At 49.9% G+C, this 12,871-nt stretch overlaps 1 protein-coding gene across 2 annotated transcripts in view; it reads right to left on the reverse strand.

Annotated features, from left to right (window-relative positions):
- Positions 1-11,979, reverse strand: part of SETDB1 (SET domain bifurcated histone lysine methyltransferase 1) — a 69,618-nt gene extending 57,639 nt beyond the window's left edge. For both annotated transcript variants that reach the window (XM_060256451.1, XM_060256446.1), the window contains exons 1-4: positions 11,759-11,979; positions 5,041-5,198; positions 3,094-3,131; positions 1,177-1,276 (exon numbers count right to left, since the gene is read on the reverse strand). In XM_060256451.1, coding sequence (XP_060112434.1) covers positions 1,177-1,276; positions 3,094-3,131; positions 5,041-5,198; positions 11,759-11,973 — 511 coding nt within the window. In that variant the 5' untranslated portion in view covers positions 11,974-11,979. The remainder of the gene's footprint in view (positions 1-1,176; positions 1,277-3,093; positions 3,132-5,040; positions 5,199-11,758) is intronic.
- Positions 11,980-12,871: the final 892 nt, after the last annotated feature.

The following is a 12,871-nucleotide window of genomic DNA, read 5'->3' on the forward strand; positions in this document are numbered from 1 at the left end:
GTTCTTATGTGACACAGAGTGTTGGACTGGAGGGGCCACTGGCCTGATCCAACATGGCTTCTCTTCTGTTCTTATGTGACAGAGTGTTAGACTGGAGGGGCCATTGGCCTGATCCAACATGGCTTCTCTTATGTTCTTTTGTGACACAGAGAGTTGGACTGGAGGGGCCACTGGCCTGATCCAACATGGCTTCTCTTCTGTTCTTATGTGACAGAGTGTTAGACTGGAGGGGCCATTGGCCTGATCCAACATGGCTTCTCTTATGTTCTTTTGTGACACAGAGAGTTGGACTGGAGGGGCCACTGGCCTGATCCAACATGGCTTCTCTTCTGTTCTTATGTGACAGAGTGTTGGACTGGAGGGGCCATTGGCCTGATCCAACATGGCTTCTCTTATGTTCTTATGTGACACAGAGTGTTGGACTGGAGGGGCCACTGGCCTGATCCAACAGGGCTTCTCTTATGTTCTTATGGGACACAGAGTGTTGGACTGGAGGGGCCATTGGCCTGATCCAACAGGGCTTCTCTTATGTTCTTATGTGACACAGAGTGTTGGACTGGAGGGGCCACTGGCCTGATCCAACATGGCTTCTCTTATGTTCTTATGTGACACAGAGTGTTGGACTAGAGGGGCCACTGGCCTGATCCAGCATGGCTTCTCTTATGTTCTTCTGTGACACAGTGTTGGACTGGAGGGGCCATTGGCCTGATCCAGCATGGCTTCTCTTATGTTCTTCTGTGACACAGAGTGTTGGACTGGATGTGCCATTGGCCTGATCCAACATGGCTTCTCTTATGTTCTTCTGTGACACAGAGTGTTGGACTGGAGGGGCCACTGGCCTGATCCAACATGGCTTCTCTTATGTTCTTCTGTGACACAGTGTTGGACTGGAGGGGCCATTGGCCTGATCCAACATGGCTTCTCTTATGTCTGGGGCAGGGATGCTGTGTCTTCTGGGTGCTTGGGGGACAAGAGGGGGAGGGCTTCTGGTGTTTTAGCTCCACAGGTGGACCTCCTGATGGCCTCTGGGGTTTGGCCACTGTCTGCCACAGAGCGTTGGGCTGGAGGGGCCGCTGTCCCAGCCCGATATGGCTTCTTTCAAATCCTTCCCTTTTACAGAAACCTTGACTGGGACTCCGAGGACAGGACATAGAAATAGTCCGAAGAAATACTCACCTCTTTGAGAGTCCAGGCTGCCGGACTTTTTGTTCACCGCGTCCATAAATTTCTGCACGTCCTGAGCCGACTTCCTCATGGCAGCCATGGCTTCTCGAAGCTACGGGAAGAAAACGAGGGGTGGGGGAAGCAAACGGTTTGTGTGACCGGACGTCTTTGCAGATCTGAAATCTGCTCTCGGGGGAGACGTGCACGCACCCAAGGGTGTAGAAAAGGGAGGCATAGGCATAAAAGGGCGAAAAGGACACAAAAAGGAACACTCGAGATGTGTGGCCGTGTTTGTCTGTAGCGGCAGAAAAGAGCCAGAGTCCGGCACCACCTTCAAGGGCATTTTTTTGGTGAATTACATTAAAACATAGCCTCGTAACGCTGTATTATAAGCAGCCCCGTGGCGCAGAGTGGCAGAGTTGCAGTCCTGCAGTCCAAAGCTCTGCTCACGATCTGAGTTCGATCCCCAGGGGAAGCTGGGTTTTCAGGTAGCCGGCTCAAGGTTGACTCAGCTGTCCATCCTTCCAAGGTTGGTAAAATGAGGACCCAGCTTGCTGGGGGGAAAGCGTAGATGACTGGGGAAGGCAATGGCAAACCACCCCGTAAAAAGTCTGCCGTGAAAACGTTGCGAAAGCAGAGTCACCCCAGAGTCGGAAACGACTGGTGCTTGCACAAGGGACTACTTTTACCTTTTTAACGTTGTATTGTACTAATATAATAATATTCTTCCCCCCTCACAATTGAAAGTTTTATTGTAATGCACACTGGGGCCAAGAATCCCAGCTACAAATACAAGTTGATGGGGTGTGAACTGACAGAGACTGACCAAGAGAGAGATCTTGGGGTCGTGGTAGATAACTCACTGAAAATGTTAAGACAGTGTGCGATTGCAATAAAAAAGAAAAGGGCAACTAGAATGATTTAAGGGTTGGAACACTTTAAGAACATAAGAGAAGCCATGTTGGATCAGGCCAATGGCCAATCCAGTCCAACACTCTGTATCACACAGTGGCCAAAAATTTATATATATGTATATATATGCATATATATACACACTGTGGACCTCTGCTCCATATTTTTATCTAACCCCCTCTTGAAGCTGGCTATGCTTGTAGCTGCCACCACCTCCTGTGGCAGTGAATTCCACATGTTAATCACCCTTTGGGTGAAGAAGTACCTCCTTTTATCTGTTCTAACCCGAATGCTCAGCAATTTCATTGAATGCCCACGAGTTCTTGTATTGTGAGAAAGGGAGAAAAGGACTTCCTTCTCTGCTTTCTCCATCCCATGCATAATCTTGTAAACCTCTATCACGTCACCCCACAGTCAACGTTTCTCCAAGCTAAAGAGCCCCAAGCGTTTTAACCTTTCTTCATAGGGAAAGTGTTCCAAACCTTTAATCCTTCTAGTTGCCCTTTTCTGCACTTTTTCCAATGCTATAATATCCTTTTTGAGGTGCGGTGACCAGAATTGCACACAGTATTGTTCCATCAGGTAACATATAGGAAACCATATAGCAATGAAGCGAGATTCATAATTTTCTATAGGTGCTGAGATTGGACAGATATTTTGTTCATTATTAAATATTCCCATAATCGCTGCTGCCAGGCCAAAAGAGTTGGTGGGGCTCTGTCTATCCACTTTGCTGCTACTACATCTTCAACACTTATAAAATTTGTGGCAGGGAGAGCGTCTGCAAGCAGTTATCCGAAAAACTCATATCCTTTTATACATTTTGTTAGTCTTTAAGGTGCTACTGGACACTTGCCCTTTTCTACCGAAAAGGAAAGAGACATAGGAGGTGACGTTTCCCTTTTAAAAAAACAATTTCAGTGTTCCTAGAAGAGACCCCGGCCCCGACCACGTTAGCAAAACAGAAGTTCTGACAACCACCAGATGATTGGGCCAACCCAGTCCCGCTCCACTCACCAAAGACTGGTCCTTGGCGGTTTTGTTACTTGCGTCACCTGCAATTAAGAGGGGGGAAAACTGTCATAAGAACGTAAGAGAAGCCATGTTGGATCAGGCCAGCGGCCCATCCAGTCCAATACTCTGTGTCACATAAGAACAGAAGAGAAGCCATGCTGGATCAGGCCAGTGGCCCATCCAGTCCAACACTCTGTGTCACATAAGAACATAAGAGAAGCCATGTTGGATCAGGCCAGTGGCCCCTCCAATCCAACACTCTGTGTCACATAAGAACATAAGAGAAGCCATGTTGGATCAGGCCAGTGGCCCATCCAGTCCAATACTCTGTGTCACACAGTGGACAAAACCCAGGGGCCATCAGGAGGTCCACCAGTAGGGCCAGGACACTAGAAGCCCTTTCACTGCCCCAGAAGTAAGAACATAAGAGAAGCCATGTTGGATCAGGCCAATGGCCCCTCCAGTCCAACACTCTGTGTCACACGGTGGCCATAAAAACCAAGTGCCATCAAGAGGTTCATCAGTTGGGCCAGGACACTAGAAGCCCTCCCACTGTGCCCCGCCCCCAGCATCAAGAATACAGAGCATCACTGCCCCAGACATAAGAACATAAGAGAAGCCATGTTGGATCAGGCCAGTGGCCCATCCAGTCCAACACTCTGTGTCACACAGTGGGCAAAACCCAGAAGCCATCAGGAGGTCAATAATAGCCAGCTTCAAGAGGAGACTGGATGAACATATGGAGCAGAGGTCCATCAGTGGCTACTAGTAGTAAGTGTAACACTCTGTCTGGCGTGGTGATGGTGTCTTCTTGGTGCTTGGGGGGCAACAGTGGGAGTGTTTTTGGAGTTCTGGCCCTGCTGGTGGCCACTGGATTTTGTCCACTGTGTGACACAGAGTGTTGGACTGGAGGGGCCTGATCCAACATGGCTTTTCTTACATTCTTATGAGGTACACCAGGAGGTTCAGAACTCTGGAAGCCCTCCCCCACTGTGGCCCCCCAGCACCAAAAGTAATAAAGCAGAATAAAATCTCAAGATGGCTTGAAAGATTAGAACCTCCATATTCAGAGGTAGAGATGTGAAGGCCCAGAAAAAAACTGGAAAAAAATTTTTCCTGAAGCCCCTCGAAAAATTGAATAAAAGAAAAGAAAAGAAATTGATTATGGAACGTTTTATTTTAACATGATGAATAAAATATTTTAAGACGAGGTGTTCAAATATTTTCCAATCATTTCTAAAAAAAATGTATGGTATCAGATTATTCTAATTTCTGTGCACTTAGGACAAGCAAGGCCTAGGTCATGCCCATTCACTGAAACTTAGTCCCACACTCCCTTCTATACACCCCCCCCCTTCAGTTCTTTTTATGAGAATGAGTTTTTTATTTTTATTTAATACTGTGGAGAGGAAATATGAATTATGGTGACTTCTGGATTTTTAAAAATTGTTTTGTGGAGGGGTTTTTTTTGTCTGTTCCACATAAACTAGAACACAGTTCAGAAGACTGTTGCTCTGTTTGTAGAAATTACAAATAAATATTATTTAAAAAGTAAATTCTGTTGGTAACAATTGTTTGGATACACTATATTTTTAATATGCTAGTTGTGATAATTTCATGCCAAGTAAAACTGTCCATAGTCACATTGTTTTGTTCCTAAAGTAACAGAATGACTTTTAATCTGGAAAAGAAAAAAGTACTAACGTGGCATTTTTTTTTCAATTTTCAGAAAATTTCCAGGTTTTTTTTTTTTTTTTAAACCTGGGTTTTTTTTCCCAAGCTTCAAAATTTCCGAAAATTTTAAATCTCTATTCAGAGGCAGTATCCCTGACAGGTGGTGTCACACAACCCAACTTTCTGTTGCATCCTGCTAACAAATTCCCCAAGGATGACTTCGGAGCCACTGTAAGGGGGAAATAACCCTGAATCTGATCTCAGAAGACTTCTCACCAGAATCCACACTCATGACATCATCATCTTCGTCCGGGATCTCGATCACTTCCATTGGCTTGGAAGACGCGTTGTCCTCCTCTGAGTCCGTCTCGCGATACTCCAGTCCCAGGTTGGTGTAGACATCTTTGACCATCACTTCACACTGGTCAACAGCTCTATGGGGTAAGAGACTCAGGGTCAGGGAACTTCTGTTTCTGCTTACCTGTTTTCAGCACTGCATCCTGGGATGCTAATGCTCCAATGGATTCTGACTTCTAAAAAGCTACTTTTCTAAGATGAGTAAGAACCACTTCCAGGAGACCAGCCGGGAAAGTTTCTATTGCTGGAAAGTCAACTATATGAAAAATAAACTCCACTGAGAGGATGTCCAGCTGCCTGTCTCACGCCAACAACAGGGCAGAGAGGCCAAGGCCTTCCCCTGAGAAGAGCATCAGAAGAGCCCTGCTGGGTCAGACCAGAGAGGGTCCATCTAGTCCAGCCTCCTGTCTCACACAGGGGCCAACCAGTTCCTCTGGAGGGCCAACAACAGGGCAGAGAGGCTGAGGCCTTCCCTGAGAAGAACAGCAGAAGAGCCCTGCTGGATCAGACCACAGAATCATAGTGTTGGAAAGGACCTCCAGGGTCGTCTAGTCCAACCCCCTGCACAATGCAGAAAACTCACAAATACCTCCACCTAAATTCACAGGATCCTCATTGCTGTCAGATGGCCATCTAGCTTCTGTTTAAAAACCTCCAAGGAAGAAGAGCCCACCACCTCCCAAGGAAGCCTGTTCCACTGAGGAATCGCTCTAATGGTTAGGAAGTTCTTCCTAATGTTGAGCCGGAAACTATTTTAATTTCAACGCACTGGTTCTGGTCCTACCTTCTAGGGCCACAGAAAACAATTCTGCACCATCCTCTGTAGGACAGTCCTTCAAGTACTTGAAGATGGTGATCATATCACCTCTCAGCCGCCTCCTCTCCAGGCTAAACATGCCCAGCTCCCTCAGCTCCAGTGAGGATCCAACCAGTCCAGCCTCCTGTCCCACACAGTGGCCAGCCAGTTCCTCTGGAGGGTCAACAACAGGGCAGAGAGGCCAAGGCCTTCCATGAGAAGAACATCGGAAGAGCCCTGCTGGGTCAGACCAGGGAGGGTCCATCTAGTCCAGCCTCCTGTCTCACACAGAGGCCAGCCAGTTCCTCTGGAGGGTCAACAACAGGGCATAAAGGCAAATTAACTGCCACAGGAGGTGGTGGCGGCTACAAGCATAGCCATCTTTAAGAGGGATTTGGATAAAAATATGGAGCAGAGGTCCATCAGTGTCTATTAGCCACAGCATATTATTGGAACTGTCTGGGGCAGTGATGCTTTGTATTCTTGGTGCTTGGGGGGGGGGGGGGCAAAGTGAGAGGGCTTCTAGCCCACCTGTGAACCTCCTTTTTTTTGGCCACTGTGTGACACAGAGTGTTGGACTGGATGGGCCATTGGCCTAATCCAACATGGCTTCTCTAATGTTCTTATGTTCTGACCGTCCTTTCTACGGTCTCACATTATCACACCCACCTGAACAGAGAAGCTATTGAGATTTACAAACACCAGCACAACTTTAACAGAAAGGAAGAAGGCATTTCCATCCACCATTCTTGGTATCCAGCTCTGCAAAACACCCTACAGACTACAAATTGCAGAAGGTCACAGAACAACCAGCACATTCCAGAGAACAATCAGCACAATCAACACCCATCTTCCTTATCTTCACACCCCTTCTAACCCTCCCAGCAATCAACACAAAACAATGGTCACATTCCACAGCCAGTTTCCTTATCACTACCCTTCCAGGAAGCCCCACCAAACAATGGGTACATTCACAAACCAATTGCCCTCTCACCATACCCCCTCCAGCCTAGAAATAGCAGCTCTCCAGCAGCCCTGGCCTCACTCAATGCACAGCAGCCAAGGTCAGAACGCCTGCTCCAGCTGCAACGCCACTGAGGATGTTCTCCACAGCTGAGAACGAAACGTCTGGAAGAAAAACTTTCTCCAGTAGAACACAGCACTTGAGCCCAAAAGATTCTACAAACCCTAACATCAGAAGACCCCTGCTAGATCAGACCAGGGAGGGTCCATCCATTCCAGCCTCCTGTCTCACAAGGGGGCCAACCAGTCCCTCTGGAGAGCCAACAACGGGGCAGAGAGGCCGAGGCCTTCCCCTGAGAAGAACCTCAGAAGAGCCCTGCTAGATCAGACCAGTGAGGGTCCATCCAGTCCAGCCTCCTGTCTCACACAGGGGCCAGCCAGTTCCTCTGGAGGGCCAACAACAGGGCAGAGAGGCCAAGGCCTTCCCTGAGAAGAGCATCAGAAGAGCCCTGCTGGGTCAGACCAGGGAGGGTCCATCTAGTCCAGCCTCCTGTCTCACACAGTGGCCAGCCAGTTCCTCTGGAGAGCCAACAACAGGGCAGGGAGGCCGAGGCCTTCCCCTGAGAAGAACATCAGAAGAGCCCTGCTGGGTCAGACCAGGGAGGGTCCATCTAGTCCAGCTTCCTGTCTCACACAGTGGCCAGCCAGTTCCTCTGGAGAGCCAACAACAGGGCAGGGAGGCCAAGGCCTTCCATGAGAAGAACATCGGAAGAGCCCTGCTGGGTCAGACAAGGGAGGGTCCATCTAGTCCAGCCTCCTGTCTCACAGTGGCCAACCAGTTCCTCTGGAGGGCCAACAACAGGGCAGAGAGGCCAAGGCCTTCCCTGAGAAGAGCATCAGAAGAGCCCTGCTGGGTCAGACCAGGGAGGGTCCATCTAGTCCAGCCTCCTGTCTCACAAAGGGGCCAGCCAGTTCCTCTGGAGAGCCAACAACAGGGCAGGGAGGCCGAGGCCTTCCCCTGAGAAGAGCATCAGAAGAGCCCTGCTGGGTCAGACCAGGGAGGGTCCATCTAGTCCAGCCTCCTGTCTCACACAAGGGCCAGCCAGTTCCTCTGGAGAGCCAACAACAGGGCAGGGAGGCCGAGGCCTTCCCCTGAGAAGAGCATCAGAAGAGCCCTGCTGGGTCAGACCAGGGAGGGTCCATCTAGTCCAGCCTCCTGTCTCACACAGTGGCCAACCAGTTCTTCTGGAGGGACAACAACAGGGCAGAGAGGCCGAGGCCTTCCCCTGAGAAGAACCTCAGAAGAGCCCTGCTGGGTCAGACCAGGGAGGGTCCATCTAGTCCAGCCTCCTGTCTCACACAGTGGCCAGCCAGTTCCTCTGGAGGGCCAACAACAGGGCAGAGAGGCCAAGGCCTTCCCTGAGAAGGACATCGGAAGAGCCCTGCTGGGTCAGACCAGGGAGGGTCCATCTAGTCCAGCCTCCTCTCTCACACAGGGGCCAGCCAGTTCCTCTGGAGGGCCAACAACAGGGCAGGGAGGCTGAGGCCTTCCCCTGATGTTGCCTCCAGGTTCTGGGACCCAAGAGGCTTCGTGCCTCTGAATGTGGAGGTTCCTCTCACTCTCCATGGCGTGTAGCCATTGATAATCCTCTGTGAATCTACCTAATCCCCTTTCAAAGCTGTTTATTCCTGTGGTCTTCGGTGCCTCCTATGGTAGGAAATTCCATATTTGAATCACTCTCTGTCATGTCTCCATCCTGAACCTCCTGCCCATCAGCTTCACCGGATGCCCTCAAGTTCTAGTATTCTGTTGGAGGGACAAAAACTTCCCTTTGTCATCTGTCTCTGCCCCAGGCAGAATTTTAAACGAAATCTATTTGTCCTAGACTAGGGGTGGCCAAACTGTGGCTCAGGAGCCACACGTGGCTCTTTCACACACACTGTGGCCAGCTTGGGGAAGGCATTGCTCTCTTTACATCACTTAAGAACATAAGAACATAAGAGAAGCCATGTTAGATCAGGCCAATGGCCCATCCAGTCCAACATTCTGTGTCACACAGCGGCCAAATATATATATATATATATATATATATATATATATATATATATATATATATATATACACACACACACACACTGTGGCTAATAGCCACTGATGGACCTCTGCTCCATATTTTTATCTAACCCCTTCTTGAAAGTGGCTATGCTTGTGGACGCCACTTCTCCAAACCAGGGCAGCCAGCGGCTTGGAGAATACATTTAAACTTAAAGCTGCTTTCTCTTCACCTCTCCCTCCTGTGAGTTTACCGTAGTAGTGAAGTGCGCAGACTCTTATCAGGGAGAACCGGGTTCGATTCCCCACTCCTCCGCTTGCACCTGCTGGAATGGCCTTGGGTCAGCCAGAGCTCTCTTATGAGGGAGAACCGGGTTCGATTCCCCACTCCTTCGCTTGCTGCTGCTGGAATGGCCTTGGGTCAGCTGTAGCTCTCAAAGAGCTTTCCTTGAAAGGGCAGCTGCTGTGAGAACTCTCTCAGCCCCAACTACTTCAGAAGGTGTCTGTTTGGGGGAAGGAGATAAAAGGGGATTGTAAGCTGCTCGGATTCAGAGAGAAGGGCGGGGTATAAATCTGCAATCTTCTTCTTCCTTCCTACCCCATTTATTCACTTTCCTTCTCTCCCTCCCTGCTCTCAAACATCCAACATTTATTCTATGTGGCTCTTACATTAAACCAGTTTGGCCACCCTTGTCCTAGACTGAGCGTCATTCGTCTTTTCAGAACAGGTTAAGAATCTGGGGCACTTGTGGACCTCACCTGGCCGTATAAAAAGCAGGCCGGGGTGTGGCCAGAAGTGCCTTTGACCAACCGCATCTGATTCACCAACTCTCTTTGTACCTAAATTCAGCTTATCAGGCCACCCCGATCCACGTTTCTGTAACCTCATGGCTGGATTACTGCAACGCGCTCCGTGTGGGGCTAGCCTTGAAGACAACCCGGAAGTTACAACTGGTCCAGAACGCAACAGCCTGCCAAGAACCTGTGTTGCCCGTTTGGAAACAACGCCATCGGCTGCCAATTTATTTCGGAGTACACTTCAAGTTGCCAGTTTTGCTATTCCATTGTTTGCTTTTAACTGAAAACGTTTGCCCTGTTCTTCTAAGTTGCCTTAAACGCCACAGAAAGTGGGATAGAAATACTGTAATCAAGTAAGTAAGATCCTTTGGGAATGCTAAGGCTTCTTGGTACCGTTTTTGGAAAGCAGGACATTCTGAACTTGTCAAGGGTCTGAACTTGTCTAGGGGGAGGGACGGTGGCTCAGTGGTAGAGCATCTGCTTGGTAAGCAGAAGGTCCCAGGTTCAATCCCCGGCATCTCCAAAAAAGGGTCCAGGCAAATAGGTGTGAAAAACCTCAGCTTGAGACCCTGGAGAGCCGCTGCCAGTTAAGGGAGGGATGGTGGCTCAGTGGTAGAGCACCTGCTTGGTAAGCAGAAGGTCCCAGGTTCAATCCCTGGCATCTCCATAAAAGGGTCCAGGCAAATAGGTGTGAAAAACCGCAGCTTGAGACCCTGGAGAGCCCCTGCCAGTCTGAGTAGACAATACCGACTTTGATGGACCAAGGGTCTGATTCATTAGAAGGCAGCTTCATATGTTCATATATGTTCATATGTTCATATCCTGCCGTTCCTTGCTTGAAGAAATAGCGGAAATAGACATCGGGCCTAAGAACCCTTACAGGAGGAGGAAGAAAAAGAAAGATAGGAGGAGGAGATTGGATTTATACCCCGCCCTTCACTTGGAATCTCAGAGGGCGACTCACAATCTCCTTTCCCTTCCTCTCCCCACAACAGACATCCTGTGAGGGAGGTGGGGCTGAGAGAGTTCTGAGAGAACCGGGATTGACCCAAGGTCACCTAGCTGGCTGCATGTGAAGAAGAAAAAGAAGACGACTGCAGATTTATACCCGCCCTTCTCTATGAACCAGAGTCTCAGAGCAGCTAACAATCTCCTTTATCTTCTTCCCCCACAACAGAGGTGGGTGGGACTGAGAGCTCTGACAGAAGTGGCCCTTTCAAGGACAGCTCTGTGAGAGCTATGGCTGACCCAAGGCCATTCCAGCAGCTGCAAGTGGAGGGGAGTGAGGAATCGAACCCGGTTCTCCCAGATAAGAGTTTGCACACTTAAGAAGAAAACAACTGCAGATTTATACCCCGCCCTTCTCTCTGAATCAGAGACTCAGAGAGGCTCACAATCTCCTATATCTTCCTCCCCCACAACAGACACCCTGTGAGGCGGGTGGGACTGAGAGAGCTCTGATAGAAGCGGCCCTTTCAAGGACAACTCCTATGATAGCTCTGGCTAACCCAAGGCCATTCCAGCAGCTGCGAGTGGAGGAGGGGGGAATCAACCCCGGTTCTCCCAGATAAGAGAGCTCTGGCTGACCCAAGGCCATTCCAGCAGCTGCAAGTGGAGGAGTGGGAAATCAAACCCGGTTCTCCCAGATAAGAGAGCTCTGGCTGACCCAAAGCCATTCCAGCAGGTGCATGTGGAGGAGTGGGGAATCAAACCCGGTTCTCCCAGATGAGAGAGCTCTGGCTGACCCAAGGCCATTCCAGCAGCTGCAAGGGGAGGAGTGGGGAATCAAACTCAGTTCTCCCAGATAAGAGTCCGTGCACTTAACCACTACACCAAACTGGAGTAGGGAATCAAATCCGGCTCTTCAGATCAGAGTCCACCGCCCCCAACCACTATACCAAACTGTTTTGGGACTTCTTTAAGTCACCTTGGGGAAGGAAGGCTATGAAGATTCTAAACCAATTCCCACCAGCTGCTTTTGGGGCCTTGTTTGCCGAGGAGTAGGACGTCCCCAGCCAGCGGCTTACTTCACGGCGTTGTCCAGGAGCTGGTCCACCAGAGCCACTTCGTCCTCCTTCCGCTTCACGTACTCCTCCAGGCGCTTCAGCTCCTCCTTCCGCTGCCGGATCTGCTCCGACTTCTCCAGCTCCTCGTCGATGAACTGGCGGAGCTCCTCCATGGAGATGCCCAGCTCATCCGTCACCTCGCGCTCCAGCGCCAGCAAGTCCTGAGAGTCGGCCATGGCGGCGGAAACTGCAGCGGGAGACAAGAAGGGGTGTGTGGAGGGGGCGGAGGCTGAGACGCGGCTCCTACACTGCTTCTCCCTTACGCAACTCCTCGTGGGTTGCCATGTGAGATTGTCTGCAGCAAACTGCAGCTCAGGGCCCACACGTAAGTTACACCTTACAAAAGTGGCAACACAGTCTATAGCAGCAGCAGCAGCAGCAGAAGAAGAAGATATGAGACTTATGCCCTGCCCTCCACTCAGAGAGGCTCACCATCTCCTTTATCTTCCTCCCCCACAACGGACACCCTGTGAGGTGGGTGGGGCTGAGAGAGCTCTGACAGCAGCTGCCCTTTCAAGGACAACTCCTGTTGTAGCTATGGCTGACCCAAGGCCATTCCAGCAGGTGCAAGTGGAGGGGGGGGGGAATCAAACCCAGTTCTCCCAGATAAGAGACCTCTGGCTGACCCAAGGCCATTCCAGCAGCTGCAAGTGGAGGAGTGGGGAATCAAATCTGGCTCTCCAGATCAGAGTCTGGCGCCCCCAACCACTACACCAAACTATTTATCAACTCCTGCTATAGCTATGGCTAACCCAAGGCCATTCCAGAATGTGCAAGTGGAGGAGTGGGGAATCAAACCCGGTTCTCCCAGATAAGAGAGCTCTGGCTGACCCAAGGCTATTCCAGCAGCTGCAAGAGGAGGAGTGGGGAATCAAACCCGGTTCTCCCAGATAAGAGAGCTCTGGCTGACCCAAGGCCATTCCAGAGGCTGCAAGTGGAGGAGTGGGGAATCAAACCCGGTTCTCCTAGATTAGAATCCGCACACTTAACCACTACACCAAACTGGTTCTCAAAAAAACAGGAAACAGTAACAACTGTGTACAAAACGCAAATATATATATATATATAAAGTAA

This window comes from Heteronotia binoei, chromosome 1 (genome assembly GCF_032191835.1).
Source record: "Heteronotia binoei isolate CCM8104 ecotype False Entrance Well chromosome 1, APGP_CSIRO_Hbin_v1, whole genome shotgun sequence".
NCBI lineage: Eukaryota > Metazoa > Chordata > Lepidosauria > Squamata > Gekkonidae > Heteronotia > Heteronotia binoei.